This window comes from Cebus imitator, unplaced genomic scaffold, assembly GCF_001604975.1.
Source record: "Cebus imitator isolate Cc_AM_T3 unplaced genomic scaffold, Cebus_imitator-1.0 Scaffold14, whole genome shotgun sequence".
NCBI lineage: Eukaryota > Metazoa > Chordata > Mammalia > Primates > Cebidae > Cebus > Cebus imitator.
Window position 1 is genome coordinate 1,168,982 of NW_016107329.1, and position 20,720 is coordinate 1,189,701.

General features: G+C 36.3%; 1 protein-coding gene across 4 annotated transcripts in view; it reads left to right on the plus strand.

Moving 5' to 3' along the window:
• The window catches only part of TPP2 (tripeptidyl peptidase 2), a 76,652-nt gene that overhangs the window by 19,003 nt on the left and 36,929 nt on the right, over positions 1-20,720 (plus strand). For all 4 annotated transcript variants that reach the window (XR_001817282.2, XR_005195932.1, XM_017501381.2 and 1 more), the window contains exons 4-13: positions 111-215; positions 3,214-3,338; positions 7,399-7,562; positions 11,281-11,435; positions 12,136-12,212; positions 13,837-13,964; positions 14,424-14,523; positions 17,706-17,854; positions 19,443-19,558; positions 20,079-20,247. Coding sequence is in view for 2 of the 4 variants with exons in the window: in XM_017501381.2 (XP_017356870.1) it covers positions 111-215; positions 3,214-3,338; positions 7,399-7,562; positions 11,281-11,435; positions 12,136-12,212; positions 13,837-13,964; positions 14,424-14,523; positions 17,706-17,854; positions 19,443-19,558; positions 20,079-20,247 (1,288 nt within the window). In the remaining 2 variants the exon portion in view is untranslated. The remainder of the gene's footprint in view (positions 1-110; positions 216-3,213; positions 3,339-7,398; positions 7,563-11,280; positions 11,436-12,135; positions 12,213-13,836; positions 13,965-14,423; positions 14,524-17,705; positions 17,855-19,442; positions 19,559-20,078; positions 20,248-20,720) is intronic.

Consider the following 20,720-nt stretch of genomic DNA (forward strand, 5'->3'; position numbering starts at 1 on the left):
AGAATAGTTAGCACCACAATGGTCACAACAAAGTCCACGTATAAATGCCTGTCTAGGTTTACCTGAGTATTTGTCAGCCTAATTATAAAGTAATTTTTCTGTCCTTGCAGAAAGAACGAAAGGAAAAAATCTGGGACCCTGTTCACAGAGTGGCCCTTGCAGAAGCCTGCAGAAAACAGGAAGAATTTGATGTTGCCAACAATGGCTCTTCTCAAGTTGGTGCTAGTCGCTTTCATTTAAACATTACCCTAGAACCATATTCCCATAGAGTTTTTAGAGAACTGATAGACTGTTTTTTTGCAAATTTTCTTTTTTCACAAATTCTCTTTTAGGTTGGTTAATTTTACTAATTTGTCCTTTATTATTTATCCTCAAGTCAATGTACATATGTATGAATTTTTAAAACTTAACATATAATACACATACAGTAAAAGTACATAAATTGTGTTTAGTTATTAATTCTCCCTTGAAAGCTGCACCTGGGAATTTCTCTTGTGCCCCTTCCTCATCACTGCTCCTGTCCTCCTTCCCAAAGACAACCACCATCTTCACTTCTAACACTGCAGATGATTTTGCCTGTTTTGATTTTTGTAAAATGAAACCATATAGTATGTATTATTTTATTTGAATTATATTCACAACATTAAATTACGATATTCATCCATGCTGTGGGGTATTCATTTTCATTATGATATTCAACACAATTTGGATATACCACGGTTTACCCATATCTGCCTGTTTTCCAATTTTTATTATTAAGAATAATGATATTTTAAACATTCGTGTGTGCTTAAAATGCTTGTGTGTTTTAAACATTTGGTAGGTCATACAGTGGTTGTAACAATTTGTATTTCCACAAGAAGTATATGAAAGTTCCCATTGTTTAGCCATTACATTTTTTGGAATTAATTTATCAGATGAAAATAATGTCTTGGTTTATTAAGGAAATAATATGTGCTAGTTGCAGCATCTTTGGACATCGCAAGTGTGAGAAGCCTTCATCATGCCAGCCCCAGGGATGATCACCACAGCTTGGTGTCTGTCCTTCTAAATTGTTCTTTTAATGCATGCATGTTCCTTTTCTTAATCAAAAATCGGACTCTGTCAGTGGTTCTCAGCCCTGATCACATGAAGATCTTTAAAAACTACCGGTACTTGTGTTCTATAGAGGAATGAACTTAAAACCCCGTGGAGGAAATAGGCATTTTTAAAAATTCCTCAGGAGCTTTCATTAACATGAACCTTGAGCTGGGAACTGCTGGTCTATGTGTACCTATAGACAAATTTAACTTTTATTTACTTAATCTACGTATATCATCTGTTTTAAACACCTGTATACTTTTCTGTTAAATCAGAATTTTTACTTTTTCAACTTCATTGCTAAGTACAGTAAATGTAGTATTTCAGGTGTTACATATATACAGCTAACTATGAAGGAGAGTTCTGAATTTCTTTATCCATTTTATTAAATTTTGTATACCAAAAATGCCTATTTGATTGGCTGTTTCTTTTGAGGAGGAGTAAATGTTAAATATATTGAATAAATTAAAATGAAACAAAACAAGATTTTTGGAATATGTGAAAATCAAATTTTTATTCACTAGGACAATTTAGGTGAATATAGAGTATATTATTTCAAAAACTTGGGTTTAAGCATATGAAATTGCCATTTTGGTAGATCAAAAATAGTTGGATAGCAGCAGATTGCATGATTCAATCTAATGTATTCTATATGTGTTGTCACTTTTTTAAAAATGGTTTTCAAAATACTTTATTTTTCACAATGTTTTAGACCTCATGGTCCTTGTTTCAAAACATGGGAAGGTATAGTCTTTGATTCTCATATACTGATTTGTGGAACTGATACAGATGAACTGATTATTTCTAAATTACCTGAATTATTTTAAAAGTAATCAAGATTTCTGGGCTTTATCCCCTAATAATTCTGATGTACTAAGTGGGATAAGACATAGCATCTATCTTTGTGATAGCCCTTTATGTGATTGTGATTTGCAGTGAAATTTAGTAATCATTGGCCAAGATAATAATTTGCTACCCTGCTAGTTTCTGATGTGACAGCCTCAGAAGATTATCGTAAGGACAAAAACTTGCTCAGGATTGCACAGCTAAGTTGCTGAATTGAGATTTGAATCCATATTTCTTCCCTCTATGTTAATACTAATTCCACGCTATAGAAGGCAAATGGATTTTAAGCAATATTAAGTGCTCTTGATCAGAGATGGCTACCTTTTTCAGTAAATTGCCAAATAGTAAATATTTTCAGTACTATCTTATCCTTGTATCATGAAAACATAGGCAATATGTGACTGAACAAGGAAGGCCATGTTCCAGTAAAGCTTCATTTACACAACTATGTCACAGGCTATATTTGACCCATGCACCAAGATTTGTCAACTCCTGCTGGATCTTAATATAGTAACATAGTGAGTCTAGAGATATTATTCGTCTCAATTTCAGTATTTATATGCCTTTCTATTTCACAGATTATTTCTGTTTAAGCCAGTCATTTTCCTAGTTATTTGAGTACCTAACTTATTTATTTATTTTTTTGATACTCTAGGTTAGAGACATATTTTGGAGAGGTAATACATGCTAGTGCCAGTTGTTGTCTAGTTTGTACATAATCTAATATAAAGCACTTGATTTTATTCATGACCACAGAGCTAAAATAAGGTTTCAATTACCTCCATTAAATGTTTCTATTTAACACAGCAAATTCTAAAAGAGATAAGATGATTCATGGGTTTTATTATTTATTTGAGTTCTTAAGAAATAAATTTGAGATAGAAAAGGTCCTGATATAAAAATCTAAAAGTCAATAGATAACCTATTTTGTAGCAGTTTTATTATTAGAGTTGCTTTTGGAAATGAGTTAGACAGATTACAAATATGTTACAAACATGTTTTGGCTAAATGATATCACCAACGTGTAGCACAGTGTCTTTCCCAGAGCGTGCCTAGTGAGTGACTGAGATTAAGTACAATAACTGTTTCTAAAATCTTTACTATGTTATTAGATATCTGCTTCATTGAATTGAATGACAGGTTGCATAGACAGAACAAAATTTTGTTACATTTTTTTCAGGGTAAAATAACTTTACTGTTGATCAACATTGTATCTTTGGTTGTATCCTAATACAACTTTCAGAAGGCCAGAATGTACTTATGTTAGTCAATTTTCCAATTTACTAGGCAAGTAAACTAATCAAGGAGGAGCTTCAGAGTCAAGTGGAATTGCTAAATTCTTTCGAGAAGAAATACAGTGATCCTGGCCCTGTATATGACTGCTTGGTATGGCATGATGGCGAAGTCTGGAGGTAAACTTTATGTATTTTCTAGATCTTCATTCACAAGTGTTTTCTTATCTACTCTGAAAAACATTAAATGCTCAGAGCCACACAGAGTTTTGGTTATGTGATGGTATCACTCAGCAAAACTGTTTGAGGGCCACATTGGCTTCTGGGTAATTTTGGATAAGCCCGTTGAACTTCTGGCTATTACATTTGACCCTAAAGCTGACTTTTATCTGATTTTAAATAAACTTATTAAACAAATAATTTATTAGTATGTTGACCATCCGTATATTTGGAAATGGTTTTAAGTCTGTTTCCTCTTTTGTTAATTGAGATAGTAGTACTTACAGGGCTTTGTGAAAATTAAATTTGATGTTTCTAGATACACTAAGTAGGTAAGCAATGTATGCTATTATTGCTACTGCTGTTTCTATTACTAAAACTACTACTAATAATAATATGGCTTATACCAAGTTACACATCGTGTACATTTTTCAGTTTTTTTACACTGCTTCTGTGCTTCTTGGAGTTGGTTAGGCTGCCTTCTTGAGTTACTATCTGCATGAAAACAGGAAGACATTATTAATACAGATATTTAGCCATATGCATGCTTTAGGACTTCTGCAAAAAAAAAAAAAAAAAAAAAAACAGGGACCATGCCTTAAAACTTGTAGTCAAGAATTACTTGTAGTCTGCGTCCCTGCTTATGTGCAAAGAATTGCTTTATAAGATGGGGCAGATACAGATCATGCCATGACTATTTCATCACAGCTTTCACGATTATTCACCTTCACAGTCCACCCTTCTTAAAGGAGTGGTCTCCTCCAACGTGTGCAGGTACTAACTCATCTTGAATCAGATCAAGGGTATATAAAATGTTCAGTTGAATGAGAAATCTCTGCAGAATTTGGGGATGATGTTAATAAAATATCTGCACATAGCTCTTTCAATCTAGATGATCTTAAATATTAATGCACTTTTGTGTGTATTCATATGTTTTGTTGTGTGTACATGCATACACATTTTGAAAAATTCTTTTCCAGAGGCTTTATACAGAATACTATCTTGTTGCATCCACCACGTGGGGTAACATGACACAGTCACACTCAGTAATAAGCCTTAGGTGCATTTTAGTGTGGGAAAGGAGGCAAGGTTAAATTCAAGGAAAATACTAAATACAAAAATGAGTGTATGTGGGAAAGTATATACTACTACAAAAGGACTTAAAGAAATACCAAAATATTAGCAGGAATTGAGTAGCGAGGCAATAGGTGGTTTCATTTAAAGTGTTTGCTATAGGTCCTGAAAACACTCCAGATTACTTTGTCCTAGGAAAAGGAATTCGGAGTCATTTGTCCAAGGTGCCATTGTATGTTTCCACAAGGTTTCCTTGGTCTTCAAGGTAGTTGATAAAGTGACTTACTTGTAGCAGTTTGTTGACAACTATTCTAAGGGTTTTGTTTAGAACTTCTGAGTTAGAAGTGAAATTTAACATTGCATGAAATAAAATCTGAAATCTCAAGAGTAACATTTTAGGACATTTTATTATAATAAATGAAAAATGTAGCATGATTATACTTTCAGGGGGTACTAGAAATACTGTAACTTTTTTACATAATATAGTATATCCTATGGGGCTTTGATCTCAGAGTTATATCCAAAATTTTTTGAAGAGAACCTTGAAGATCCCAACATACATAAGGCTAATCCAGCTCTGTCTGCAGATGTTATCATTTCACATTTCAAAAATGCCAACCATTTCTGAGGGGGGTAAAGTGACCTATTCTTTAAGTGCCTTGGGTGTTTTGTTTTGTTTGATGAAGAATGTTCAGTCTGTGCTCTCCCTGCCACATTTCTGCTAATTGTTAAGCGTGTATCTCTGCACTTAACGGGTGGCCTCAGATGACTCTGCTCTGAGCATCTGTCAGGACGCAAAACCTCAGACTCACTGTCACTCCAAATGGAGCAAAAACTGGTTGAGAGAAACGGTGTTTACAGAGGATTACATAAAGGAGAAGCTATTAATTGATTTCTTTACAGTGGATTTTGACCTTGCTTATGTCATGTTTCCTTTTAGATTCTTGATGAAAGCTGTAGATTCTTTCCATAGAAAATTGAGAGATGTGTGAAAAGGTCAAGAAATATATAAAACAAAAGCCCTTCCTCCTCATCCTCCCCACTCACATGTACTCTGTTCTATGTATGAACCTCATTTTCGTATTTTTCTTCTCTATTCTAAGTACTTGAATTCACCCAACCAGACCTTCAGAAAGTTATAACCTTGCACTGCATTCACACTTGTCCTCTGTCGAGTTATTTAGGGAAGTCAGTAATAATTTATGTTTTGATGTGATGGTTGTATTATTGAGTCACTCCAATGGTGGTGGTTATAAGAAACTGACCTGTGAATGTGTCACTGTATTTGCTGTGAGAGTATTGTTAAAGATGATGATTTCATTAATTCTTTCATCATGTGGCAGATATTTATTGAGTACCTTCTCTGTACCAGATTGACACTATAGAAGCTACTCCATGGACTCTAGACCCCATGGAAGCAAGTATTGGGAAGATCTGAACCAGTCTAGGAAGCATCAAGAAAGATTTCCCAGAATTATTAATAACATCTTAAATTGAGACTTGAAGGATCATCACAGTTAACTAAGCAGAGAGAGTAGAAAGGGTGGCAAAGGCTTAGGGGAAAGATCCAGAGGATGTGGGAGGAACTGTGAGACATTTGGTGTGGCTACAGAAGGTATGATGGGAGCAGGAGGTGAGGACGGTGAGTAGAGTGATTATGAGGGGCCTTGTCTGGAGTTTCAATGTTGAGAACCATTGGAAGACATGGAAGATTTTATGCAGGAGTGAAAGGTGGAGGCAGGGCAGGCCATCATCAGCTCATCAGGCAACAGAGGTAAGGAAGAGACAGTGGAAATAGGCAAGCACATTTTATGGACATGGGACTGTGTGGTTAGATGGGCTGGGAGAAAGGCAGAGGAGGGCTTCGTAGATGACTTCCAGGATGGACGCTGGCCGATTGCATACATTTTGGAGACAAGTGTGCTACTTTCTGTAGCATATGGAAGATTTGGTGACATGCGTTTTACCAACTAATTTTAAGCCCGATTCTGTTTAATATGTGACTTGTTTGCTCTTGCTTTATTTTCCCTATAAGTGTTTAGCATTTTATACCTTGGTATATTCTCTGTTATTTGAAATGACATCAGTCATATTAGGGTATGCATAAAAACAAATTTTTAAGAATCCTTTTTTCCAAAGTGTTGTAATTTATTAATGAAACATGCTTCAGTGTATTAAGAACATGCTTTGTAAATACTAAATGAAATAGTCTTCCATTAATTTATTTGGCAGTTTTGACTGACATGCATAGCTTGTTAAAACAGTTCTTACAGCTAAAACATACTTACAGCTAAAAACATAATATTGAACTTTTAATGATGTTCATTGATGACTTTTTTAATGTTAAGTGTATTTTATTTTAATCAGGCTGTCTTCTAACGTGTTTGGAATATAATTTAAAAACTAAAATGTTAGTAAAATGGAAAAAACATGAAGGAAGACAACTATAAAATAATGTAGAAAATGCTTTTTGTGAGAAATAAATATGTCTATTGTAACTATAGGACTGAAGTTCAGTAAAATTCACCCAGTTTCAAAGAGCTTGTGTGAGCTGTTAGATTCTTGAAGTCATCACTAAAAGCAGCAGGAAGTTAGACCTAGGCCATGTGTCTGAGCTATCCTAAACTGCTGTAAAACTCTAAGCCAGCTTTTAGCTCTAATTCTCAAAAGGTCAGATGGTTTTCAACCTAGAGTTTTATGAAGGACAGTATTTTTAAAGCACTTTCTGCATGATTTGAGGACTGGTTCCTATAAGCTATGTTACCTAATCTTTACTGCTGACTCTGAAACAGCCTAAATTGGTTCTAGATTGGTCCTAGGCAGTCATTGTATTTGTTATGGTAGAAGTAGTAGTGTAGTAAGACAGCAGAGAGACTATGTTACGTGATCTTTAGAAAGGTAAGAAAATCAATAAATTTTACTGTCTTCATTTCTTTTTAATTAACAGAGCCTGCATTGATTCTAATGAAGATGGGGACTTGAGTAAATCTACTGTACTGAGAAACTACAAAGAAGCCCAAGAATATGGCTCTTTTGGCACAGCTGAGATGTTGAATTACTCTGTTAATATATATGATGATGGAAACCTGCTCTCCATTGTGACCAGTGGAGGTATTCAATTTCACATTGACCAATAAGATATAAATTTATGAGGTGATAAAGTGGTACATTGCTATAGCCCACAGCAGCCTTCTAGAGAATTTTAAGTTCGAGATCCCAGCTAAAGGTCTATGTCTGGAATCATAAATGTGATTCAATTCACCTGGAAGATGTTGTTTCTTAAGGTTATAACCATGTAGGATCCAGTCCAAGAATATAAGTGTATTCAACATCAGAAAATGCATCGGTAGTCTGGGTGTGGTGGCTCACTCCTGTAATACCAGCACTTGAGGCCGAGGCGGGCAGATCACCTGAGGTCGGGAGTTCGAGACCAGCCTGACCAACGTGGAGAAACCCCATCTCTACTGAAAAAACACAAAATTAGCTGGATGTGGTAGCACATGCCTGTAATCCTAGCTACTTAAGAGACTGAGGCAAGAGAATTGCTTGAACCCGGGAGAGGCAGAGGTTGTGGTGAGCCAAGATTGTGTCATTGCACTCCAGCCTGGGCAACAAGAGCAAAATTTGATCTCAAAAAAAAATAAAATAAAATAAATAATCCATCAATAGAATTCTTCTTATGAACAGTAATTTCTTTTTGTAGCCTTAAGTCTTGAGAAATTCACCCATTAGTACAGAGAATCAAATAAAAGGATGCTCACTGTGGCGTTCCGTGTGATTTCAAAAAAGTTAGAAACTAAATACCTATTAACAAAGAAATAGATTTTTTTAAACAACTCTGTGTTATTCTTACTATAAAATACAGTCCTCCTTTGGTATCTGGGGGGATTGGTTCTAGAGTCTCCCTCAGATGCTCAAGTACGTGGTATAAAATGACGTAGTGTTTGTGTATAACCTACACACAAAAACAGTATAAAAAAAAAAGTATATGGTCCCCCGTATACTTTCAGTCATCTCTAGATGACTTCTCATACCTTACACTATGTAAGTGCTGTATAAATAGTTGTTACACTGCAATTCTGTATTATTTATATTTTTGATCTGCATCTGGTTAAATTCCTTCTGGCTGGTGCAGAAACTGTGGATACAGAGGGCTGAATGTATTATATATCAATCAAAATGCTATGTATATAAACCCCTAATACATAAATAATAATGAAAAAACATATATTGCTGGTAAAACATGTAAAACTCTAAAACATGCCAAATAGTACTATGCAGTGTTTATGCATATGTGTGTTTGTATGGTGAAAATGTTAAATATATAGATGGAATGATTACGCACACCAGCTCCAGGATGGTGGCTACTTCTGGGGGAAGTTCTCCCTCTGTGGGTGGGGAGAAAAAGGAGAATAAAGTGGGATGACTTTCTTTAACTCTTTAACACCCTCATCCTACTTCCCAGCTTATTGAGATATAGCTTAAGTACAGTAAACTTCACATACATACATATATGTCATTTGATAAGCTTTTATGTAAATATGTAAATATACCCAGGAAACCACCACAATGAAGATAATGAACATACTCATCACCCCCAAAAGTTTGCTTTCTTCTTCATCCAGCCTCTCTCCACCCACATCCCGGGGAGCCACTGTTCTGTTCTCTGTCACTCCAAATTATTTCACACTTTCCAGAATTTTATGTAAGTGGAATAAAAAATAAGATTTTCTTTCTTTTTTTTCTTTCTTTCACTCAGCATAATGATTTTGAGATTCATTCATGTTGCAATTATAAAGTTGGCTCCTTATTTCTGAGTAATAGTTCTTTATATAGATACACACACCACAGTTTATCCCGCTTCCCATTGATGGACGTTTAGATTGTTTTGGCATTTGTGTACAAGTGTGTGGTCATATATTTTTATTTATTTTGGGGCTGATAGCTGAGAGAAACAGTTGGAGATAGTAAATATGTACTCAACTTTTTCTTTTTTTTCTTTTTTTTTTTTTTTTTTTTTTGTGAGACTGAGTCTCACTCTGTCACCCATGCTGGAGTGCAGTGGCACAATCTCAGCTCACTGCAATCTCCGCCTCCTGGGTTCAGGCGATTCTCCTGCCTTAGCCTCTGGAGTAGCTGGGATTACAGGCATGCACCACCACGCCCGGCTAATTTTTGTATTTTTAGTAGAGACAGGGTTTCACCATGTTTGCCAGGCTGGTCTTGAACTCCTGACCTCTTGATCCACCCACCTCGGCCTCCCAAAGTGCTACCCCTAGCCACTTAACCTTTTAAGAAACTTCAAGCCATTATCTAAAGGGGCTGTACCCTTTTCACTTTCACCGAAGTGTATGAGAATTCCAGGTGCTCTGTATCCTCAGTAACACTTGCTGTGGTCATTCTTAATAGTGGTCATTCTAACTGATGTAAAGTGTTTGCTTTCCCAATTTTATTTGGGGGAAAAAATGAGAAAGCCAGAATTGGCAACATTGGGTGCATGTTTTCTTACATGACAGCAGCTGGCTAGAGCAGAGGAGTCTCAGCATTGCCACAGACCCTGTATAAAGCCACAAAGAGATGCCTGCCTGCTTCTCCCGGAGCTCCAACTCACTAGAGTCCCCAAACATTAAGGTCCAGTGCCAGTTGTCATTTATTACTGTGCTGGTGTGGTTGTTTTTGTAACAGTAGTGGCGTATTTCTCTATATTCATGTCTTTTAAGAGACAATTTTTTTTAAAGTCTTATAAAAATAGTTTTTTGTTTTAGTATTACTTTATATATAACATGTATAAAAACATGTACTAATCACAAGTTGTACAACTATTTGAATTACCATAAAGTGAACCCTTCATTATAGCTGTGACTCAGGTCGTGAATTAAAACATTATGAAGCCCATCATGCTCCTTCCTAATCAGTAACCTACCCTCCCACGTCCTACAGTTAATTACTATCCTGATCTCCATTGGCACATTAGTTCCGACCATATGGTATTGCTGTTTTTATGATCCAAAATGATAAAATAGTGGCAGTTTCACATGGTTCAGCCTTTTTCATTTATATGAAAGTTAATTCAATATGTATCCATTTTTGTATGACTTCTTTAGTTCATCCTTATTTTTGTGAGCTTTATCTCATAGTACATAGTAGTAGTTTATATTAATTGCTGTATAATTCTCACTTCTATTAATTGATATACCATGTAACCATTTACTATTGATGGATCTTGAGGTTATTAACGGATTTTGAATTTTACAAACAGTGCTGCCATGAACATTTTTGTGGGTGTCTTGGGTGCGTTTGCACAAATTTTGTATTCTAGGTAGCTAGAGGTAAGATGGCTGGCTCATAGGCTGTGGCAGTGTTCAGCTTTCACTCCAGCCAGCAGTGTGTGATATGTACTTCCATCCACACTTGGTTTTGTCACCATTAACATTTTGGGAATTCCAAAAGGGATGTAGAAGCATCTTTTTGTGGCTTTAATTTGCATTTCCTAGATGACAAATGAAATTAAACATCTTTTCATGTGTTTATTTGCCATTTGGATATCTTCTTTTATAAAATGCTTTTTCAAATGTTTGAAAGGGGTAGATTCTCTTTTTCTTTTCTTTTGAATTTGAAAGATTTTTATATATTCTGGATATAAGCTCTTTGTCAGCCAATAGCTATGTTGCAAATACTTTTCCTTTGTGACTTGAGTTCTTGCTCTCAATGAACACAGTAGCAGAGTAATGTGTAACATTTTTATCATGATTAATAATATGCAAATTGAATTGAATGAACTTTCAGTCTGTGAGTATGTTTTGTCGTTTCCCGACCTTTGTGCTTCCAGGAGCTCACGGGACACATGTAGCTAGTATAGCAGCTGGACACTTTCCAGAAGAACCTGAACGGAATGGGGTAGCTCCGGGTGCTCAGATTCTTTCTATCAAGATCGGTGATACAAGACTGAGCACAATGGAAACAGGCACAGGCCTCATAAGAGCTGTGAGTGTTTGTGAGTTGTTGATTCAGAAGATTAACGATTAATGATTCTGCATATTTTTAGGTGTATAAGTGCTCCTGCTGTACCAAGAATACCTTGAACTCTGCGGTATACAGGACTTTGTTTCACAAAGCCAAAATCTTTACTAATTTGTTTTTAAATTATTAAATATTGCTAGGATAAGTTATTTGGCCTAGACTTTGTGAAAAAATTACTTACTTTATACTTCTCATTTTTAGCAAATCTCCTAACAAGCAATTTTGAGATATTTAAAAAAAAAAAAAAAAAAAAAGCCCTCTTGACCAGCTTGCTCCATCAGCCTAAGAGAAATTTAAAACCTCAACTAATATGCCATACTTCATTTTTACATGGGAAAGTATATTTAGCTTTAGTGATTTTTTTTTTTTTAACCTAGGAGGGACCATTCCATTCCCTCTACCGCTCTCCCCTTCTAGCCCCACTCTTTTCTGGAAATGCTAGTTTTATTTTTTATTTACCACCTTACTGTATTATGTGTCTCCTCCTACCTTTTTGTGTTTGTTTATGTGCTTATATGTCCAGGCATATGGTGATATGCCTGGAGGTAATTATAAATTAGAATATGGTTGGCTAAGGAACTATAGGATTATACCTACCCTTATTTTACTGGCTAATCTGTTTCTATGAATTGTTGCCTAAATTAGACTCTTATCTTTCTAATAGATGATAGAAGTTATAAATCATAAGTGTGATCTTGTCAACTACAGTTACGGAGAAGCGACTCACTGGCCAAATTCTGGGTGAGTGTTCCTTGACAGTTGTTAGCCATAGAACCTTAGCCAGCGCAGAGTATTAGATGTTTTTCGTAAGTGGATTGAATGTCACAGTGGAAAAAAGAACTCGTGCAGTGGTTAGATGGTAATTGTGTGTCTCTTAGGCCTCGGGTCCCCATTCTTACGGTCACATTCATTGCACCATGCCTGAAGTCTCAATTCTGACATTCCTGTGCTGTCCTTTTTGGCTGTTCCATGGTTAGATCTCCCTCACGGTTTTTCTGAGATGTGCAACCCACTGACTCCGCTGGTGTTCTCTCACTGTCAGATGTACTGCATCCTCACTTCTTTTCCCAGGCAGTTTAGATCTGCCAGTGTGTTTATCATTCTAGTGACTACTTCCACAAGCACTCTGAAGCTATCCTCAGTTGTACCTACATACCTGACAGACCCTCAGACTTGCCGAAACCTTGCTTTTCTCCTTAGTGACTTGCATCTCATCTGCAAAACTTACTGTTGGTTGTGTGTATTCACAGACTCATTCAGTTTTCACATCTCCTGAATCCATTCTAGTATGTCTAGAATGCACCCCAACTCCCCTCCTTCCTCGTTGCCTTCATTGTCGTTTGCTACTGAATCCAGAGTCATGGCCTTGACCTTATGTTATTGTGCCTTTTTTCTTCATAGTAATAGCTATTTGAAACTACCTTGAGTACTTAATTACTTATTGATCATCTCTTCCACATTCCCATCACCAAGCTATCATCTGGTTTTTGAGGCTCTTTATTTAAAGTCCTACCAAAATGGAAATTTTATCAAGCTCGGCTCTAGTTTTCTGTTACCAAATAACTTAGTTTTATCAAATACCTGGTTCCAAGTTTCATTGGGAGACATCACTTTACTGCTCTTATAACATGCAGCCTATTATCATCAGTCTTTTCATTCTTCCCTCTTCTCTCACTTCACTATCTTCCTTACCTAAGTGTATTTCTTTCTCTACTTTAACTTTCATCCTCTTGAAGTCCTCTTTTGCTAGTGTTCTTTCCTATCTCAGATATTGACGCTTAACAACTTCAAAGGGTCCTTTGCATGGCCCTGTACTGTTTTAATGTTAACTTCATTTTCTTCATGGTCTAATTTCATCTCCTTTACTTAATGTCAGTAAATTTTTCTTGCTTGCTATCAAGCTCTAAACAGATTTCTTACACTTTAAAATCTTGCTCTTAAGTTCTTCCTAGTGCCTTAGTTACCTTTGCCAGAAAAGATGCTAGTTCTTTTGGGCAAACAGTTTCTACTCATAGTAGTATGTACGAATCTTCTGAGATGTGTCTTCAGGAATATGTGAAGTGGGGGATGGAAGTAGAACCACCTGTTGCCCCAGTCACTACTAATATTTTACTACTTCATAGCATATTTTCCCTTATATATTGTTTTGCATCTAGCATTTTTGCCACATTTAATTTGGCTTTATAACTGCTTCCCTACCCTAAAGCCCAAGTAGGGTGTATCACTTAGAATGGCTGTATCATGTTTGACTAAGGGTAGATGCACCACAATTTATGTAGCCATATATTCAAACAGGGTTTTAGGACTTTGTACACTTTGGGAATACAGGTTGATTATATGTTCAAAGGAATTCTGTCTTTTTCAGGAGAATCTGTGAAGTAATTAATGAAGCAGTATGGAAGCATAACATAATTTATGTTTCAAGTGCTGGAAATAATGGTCCGTGCCTGTCTACAGTTGGTTGTCCAGGTGGAACTACATCAAGTGTGATAGGTTAGTTTCCGGTTTTAGAAACAAGCAAACAAAAAACAATAGTTAATCAAATGTTACCTTTATTGCTACTACATGTAAGACACTATACACTTTAAGTGTGTCCTCAGGAAACTTACAGTCTAGTAGAGGGACCAGCACATCTAGAATTGAATGTAATTTAAAGTGGACTGAAGTAAGTGGTTTCATAGAAATACAGATGCATGCTTTTAGGTGTATTAGCATATTTAATCTGTAAAATAATCCTGGGAGATAGGTATTTTATATCCAAAAGCAAAGTTCTTAGTAGAATGTCTGGTACATAGTACACTTTCCTTGTTTCCTTATTAAATTTTATTCTTCCGTATTTATAAGAGAGGGGACTGGTGTTGAGAGATGAGGCAGTTTCCTCAACTGAACAGTGGATTTAGAATTAGGATCCACCTTTGTTTTCTTTTCTTAATGATTAAATCCATCCCACAGGTGTTGGTGCTTATGTTTCTCCTGATATGATGGTTGCTGAGTATTCACTGAGAGAGAAATTACCTGCAAATCAATATACTTGGTCTTCTAGAGGACCTAGGTAGGTGCAGGTAGAACATGGGACCATTACGTTTATTTGATTAAACTTTACATGGTTGAGAAGGGCAGAATTATAGATAAGTTTGTTAGTTTTTTTCTGTTGATTTTTACTTTTCTCAGTATTTTCATTTTGATTAACAATCTCATCTCAGGGACAGATAATTAAAAGAAATGATATCATTTCATTGCTAAATGGAGAACATACCTACTCTGAGTATAAATTCTTATTCTCATATTTATAATCCTTCATTTACGAGAATCTAAAGAAAAAGTAGGGACTTGGATATCTTTAAATAGTAGTGATAGCCTTGTTTTAAATAATTTTTGGTACTTAAACTTTGGTGAAACAAAAGCCCTAAGCTTTTGTAAAGCTTCACAGTTATAGGGCCCGCATACCTGTGGCTTATGTTTTTGAAGTTATAACTTACTTTGAGCAATTTTAGGTGAGATCCATAAGTAAACAAATTCTGATTGAGAAATGAAGTTTATCTCTTTTGGTTCCCTGAAGCCCTCTGAGCTATATTTATCTGATTCTGGGAACTGGTTTTTCTCAAGAGGTATATGAAGTCCTAATTTAAGTAATTCATCACTATAACATGAATGAATGCATGCCCCTTCTGAAAAATGAAGCCTATTTTCATTCATCTCCACCTCTTTGGAGTTAATTTATAAAGAGAACAAATAGACTTTGAATTCAGTTCAGCAAATACCTTAGTGCCTACAGTGGGCAAGGCATAAATGAACAGTTTGTGATCTGAGTTTCAAATGCCATTTTAGGATAATGGGACTCCAAAGGTGGGAGCAATCACGTGAACCCTTCATAGAGGAGATGGTATTGGAGTTGGCCTTTAAGGATGGATAGGATGTTGAGAGACAGAAGAAAGGATTTCTGTATGCCAAGAATAACATAAACCCAAAGATGAGCAGATTTTAGTGTAAAGTTTTTGAGGAAATAACTAGTAATTGAGTATGTTTGAAGTATAAGATTAGTGGGGAATATTGGAAGATAAGATTAGAAAATTGATTGTGATTAGGTCAGCTGTGATCATGTTCTATTCGTTGAGTTACAGATATCTTCCTAATTTTCTCTAGGTAATTTTCTCTTTAAAAAATAAACTTATCTTAGTAGCTTATTATAAAATGTCATTGAAAACAGCCAGGCTATGGACATCCACATGGATCAGAAAGCTTCGCTTTGCACTGTCATTGTGCAATGCCCCTGCCAGCCTAGCTAAAGACACTCAGAAAGAGTGACTAAGGATAAAAGCCAAAAGTCAGCAAAGCTTGATGTATTTCATGTTCATTTAATAAAAGTGAAAAATTATTAAACTTATTTTCTTCTAAAACTGATTTTGGAATTTTAAGTTTTATCTTATTGTCAATGTAAAAACAAAGTATTAGAGAATGTTTAAACCAGCTTTTGCCAATGTTCACCATAGAGCATTTAAATAATTGTTTTAAGAAAACACCAAGGAGTTCATGATTTATGGGGGAAGCTTGGATTAAAGTAGATGTTGATTCACAAACCAGATGTTCTAAGAATTGAATTTCTTTCATTTTTCATAATAAACATGAAATATTAGAAATAATTTGGTTTAATTATTACGTTAGATGGTACAAAATCTAAAACATTGACTAATGGTCACTGAGCAGAGCATGTTCTGTAACCTTTGAAAAAACACTACCTCTGCATTGACTGAGACACACAGCATCTACTGACTTCCAGGTATTTGCACGTGTGGCATATTTCTTAAAGATTTATTACCAGATGTCTGGGCTGGGCAGGTGGCTCACACCTGTAATCCCATCACTGAGATAGACACTGTACACCGCTTTAACAGGCTACTGGAAAATAAAGAGCAATAAGTAATCAGAATTCATGACTCTTTCCACTTATTTTTTCCAATGCTATAAAATATCCAATACTCATTTTGAACAGCATTAGGCAACACAGTACAAACGTGAAGGTAAAAACTCACCCTGAAACTTATCTGTGACATGTACAGGTGACATTTTGGTGAACATCCTTTTAGTCATTCTCCCGTGCGTCAGTAGGAGATGACACTCTTCAGGCACTTTTGTAGCCTTTGTCATTCAGTATTACATTGTGAACATCTTTACAGGTCAACAGAAAATCATCTTATAGTAATTGCTCTAAGATATTTCCTAAAAGAGGTGCTGTCAGCCCATTTTAGGAGGAACATATACATATTGCTTTCAGTTCTCTATAAAAATGCAAAGCCAAATTCCCCTAGTATTTCTAGCCCAGAATAAAAATAGTTCACTCATTTTGGGGGAGAATGGTATAAGGAGAGTCTGGCACCCTCTGTGGGGAATGTATGGCCACTTTGCCAGGGAGGTGGAAGTAGTGTACCATTCTGTGCCATTCCTTCTTTACTTGGGGCAGAGGACAGAGCTTTGTTGGATGATAATGTGCTCATGAACTCTAACGGCTTTAACTCATCAGACTTTGCTTGGTTGAAGCCCTCAGCTGGGCAGTCCTGTTAGACTTGAGCTGTCCAGTATGGCAGCCGTCAGGGATATGAGGTTTGTCTGTGTTAACATGTGCTGTAAGTATAAAATGTATAACAGATTTCAAAGACTTGGTACCAAAAAAAATGTAAACTAATTTTTCTTTTTTTCTATTAATTACATGTTGAAATGCTAACATTTTTGCTATGTCTAGTTAAACATATTAAAATTAATTACACAAATACCTTGTTAGCTTTTTTATAAGTGTGGCTTATAGAAAATGGTAATTTACCTATATGACCTACATTATATTTCTATTGTACAGTGTTATATTAGACCTTAAACAAAGGGAAAGCTTCTTGTTACAGATAAGAGAGAATGACATTCAGCGAAGATTCAGAACAGTGACATTTATTTTCTCTCACTAAATGTACCTGACCCTATGGCCTGTCACCCATGCCCAGATACGTACATACACAGAGTGATTTCTGTACACATATAAGGAAAAAATAAATGCTGCCTGTGGGAAAATGGCTATGCTGGGTGTGTTTCCCCATTGATTCTTCATAATAATATCTTTGTCATTATTTGTAATGAGTGCAGTTAGTACATAGTGTTACACTGTTGGGTTTAGTCAGTGGCTGTCTTAAAGATGCCCATGTATGTTCAACTTTCACCATTTTAAGCAAAGTTCAATGGCTTTCCATTTAGTGCTGACGGGGCCCTTGGTGTGAGTATCAGTGCACCAGGAGGAGCCATTGCTTCTGTTCCTAACTGGACATTGAGAGGGACGCAGCTAATGAATGGAACATCTATGTCTTCCCCCAACGCATGTGGAGGCATTGCCCTGATCCTTTCAGGTAAGCCTGTACCTTATTGCTCTTATATTATTGCACACTGATATTTTTGTTTTCTGAACTTCTTATGGTAAGGACATGCGGTAAGATTGATAATTCCCCGGGCACAAAGTAGATTTAAGGTAACTAATAACTTATGTGATAATGATAATTTGAATGTGTATTTATTCATTCAGCAGTGTATTTGTTGGCTGTCTGCTGTTAACGCCTATCAAGCAGTATTTCAGCCCTGGGGCTAAATTAGTGAACAAAGCATCAAAAATACCTGCCTATGTGGAGTTTATATCATAATTGGGAGTGGAGTTTATATCATAGTTAGGAGAAACAGACTTTGAACAAAATCAAAAACTATTGATATTGCACAGTTGATGGATGCTGTGAGCAAAATGAGGTAGAAAGAGAAGTAGGGATTTCTAGAGTGGTGCACAAGACTAAATAGAGTGAGTGGCACTGAGTTCAGCCAGGACTCACGCTTCAGGTGGCCAGGCTGCTATGAAGCTCCACCTCAGAAACGTCCCTCCGTAAGTTCTCTCTCTCTGCCTCCTTTCTTCATCCCTTTTCTGACCCACACCACAGTCTTCTGCCCACCACATCTCCTTAGCATGGCCCGTCCACACTGGTGCCAGAGCACTACCAGGATAAGCCTGTGATGATTGATGTGCCACTGTCAGTGCCACATCCTTTTCTAGGTTGAAGCCCACACTCTTAGGATGGATCCTAACATGACTCGACCCTCATTTCTATTCTGTTCAGCCTCACCAAGTATGTCAAGGCCTCTTGGCCTTCTTCTTTGGGTGTACTGCACTCAGCCTGAAAGTCCTCTCTGCCACGTTGTGGCCTTGCAGACTCCTGTACATTTTCTAAGAGGTGGCATCTGTCAGTTCCTCTGCAGCTTCATCTTTTTTGGATTCTCACTGACAAAACTGGTCACTTCCTTGATTTGCTGTTACAACATCATCATGTTTCCATGCTTGTGTTGTTTCTGATAATATCATAAGTATTTATGTTTGGTGAGCTCTGGAGAGGACAAGAATGATACACCACTCGTCTTATCAATTGGTAGCCTCCGTGTTCTTTCCGTAAAACACTAATTCCCAACCTGGCTGCACCCTAGAATCATCTGAGAGGTGTTTAATATATAGCAATCTCTGGGACAATCCTCAGAGATTCTGATTTAATTGGTCTGTCATGCGACCTCAGCAGATTTTTGCTTGAGTCCCCCTGGGGTTTGTAACATACAGTTGGGTTGAATACCATAGTCAGTAGCCATCTTGTTTGACCCAGCAGTGTTTTAAAGAAAATGTCATTCACATGCCGTTAGGTATCTGCTTTGTACATTTATACTGTGCTGCAAAACCTGCATTAATGCCACTCCATAATGAGCACACAGTGATTTTTGTGGAATGAAGCCTTCGTATGATGCAAGCAGTTTGAGTCAGACTGTTTAGTTCAGGTCTTCAAAAAAGATTTTAAAATGAGTGTTAAAACACAAGACATTAAAACCAGAGAGTCTACAGGTGATCATACTGGTGGGAAGCTAAGGTTTCAGACAGTGAGTACTACGCTACTTGTTTTTGTTTCTTAATTTTAGGTCTGAAAGCTAATAACATTGACTACACAGTTCATTCGGTCAGAAGAGCTCTAGAAAACACTGCAGTGAAGGCTGACAATATAGAAGTATTTGCTCAAGGACATGGTATTATTCAGGTATTGTTGCCTATATCAAAAATGGATTGTAAAGCATCATTAAGATATCTTAGATATTACTGGATAATATTTTGTTTTATGAGAGTAATTAGTATATCTGAGTTATGGATTATATGACCATAGCAGAGCTAAGCAAAAAGGATACAAAAACAAATTTTGTAGTTAAGACAAATGTGTTACACTAAGATAGAGAAATATAATAGATAGAGGCCATGTAGAGGTTAGAAATGCAAAGCAAAGAAATCAAGGTCAAAAGCTGGCCAATCATAGTGGCATAGGGATTAGTTCCTAAATTTGGTCACTTGAGAATAGCAGTGTGAATAGAGTGGAGTGGAATATGTGACTAGTTTTGTTTGTAAAAATGTAGAATTTTCCTCTTAGTTGGGATACTAGATAGTTTTGAGAAATGAATACAGACACTTTTTGTTTTACAACTGAAATGAAATTGGTTGGTAATTTGCAACAAAATATTCTCTTTCCCCAACCATTTATATCTTACTGTGTACATTCTTTTCATTAGGTTGATAAAGCCTATGACTACCTCGTTCAGAATACATCATTTGCTAATAAATTAGGTTTTACTGTTACTGTTGGAAATAACCGTGGCATCTACCTCCGAGATCCTGTTCAGGTGGCTGCACCTTCAGATCATGGCGTTGGCATTGAACCTGTATTTCCAGAGAACACAGGTCAGTAATAGGTTAACAGTAGCTGAAGTATTCACATTTGCAATTCGAATGGATAGTATCATAATAAAGAATTGTGGTTTGGGCCAGTGTTATGAAGAGAATACACAAATTGACAGTATGATTATTTTAAATCTCATAGACATAAGAGAAAATATTAGCGTAATTTGGGGTCCTTGTACAATGGCAATTTACTTAGCATTTTAAACTACCAACAAAAACCACAGAATGAGCCTTCAGTGACCCACAGTTTTATTAAATTGTGGATCATAAAACATCAAATTTTTTTCCACTTTACCTACTTGCAGTTGAAGAATGGGAAATAGAAGCAGTCAGGGGAAACTGCAGCTCAATTCGGTGTGGATAAAAATAGTCCTCACTATTATCTGGCTGTCATCATTTCAGTTGACTACTATTACCTGCGTGCAGTACTGAAAAACACACTAAAACTTTTTATTTTAAGATATACCAGTGCT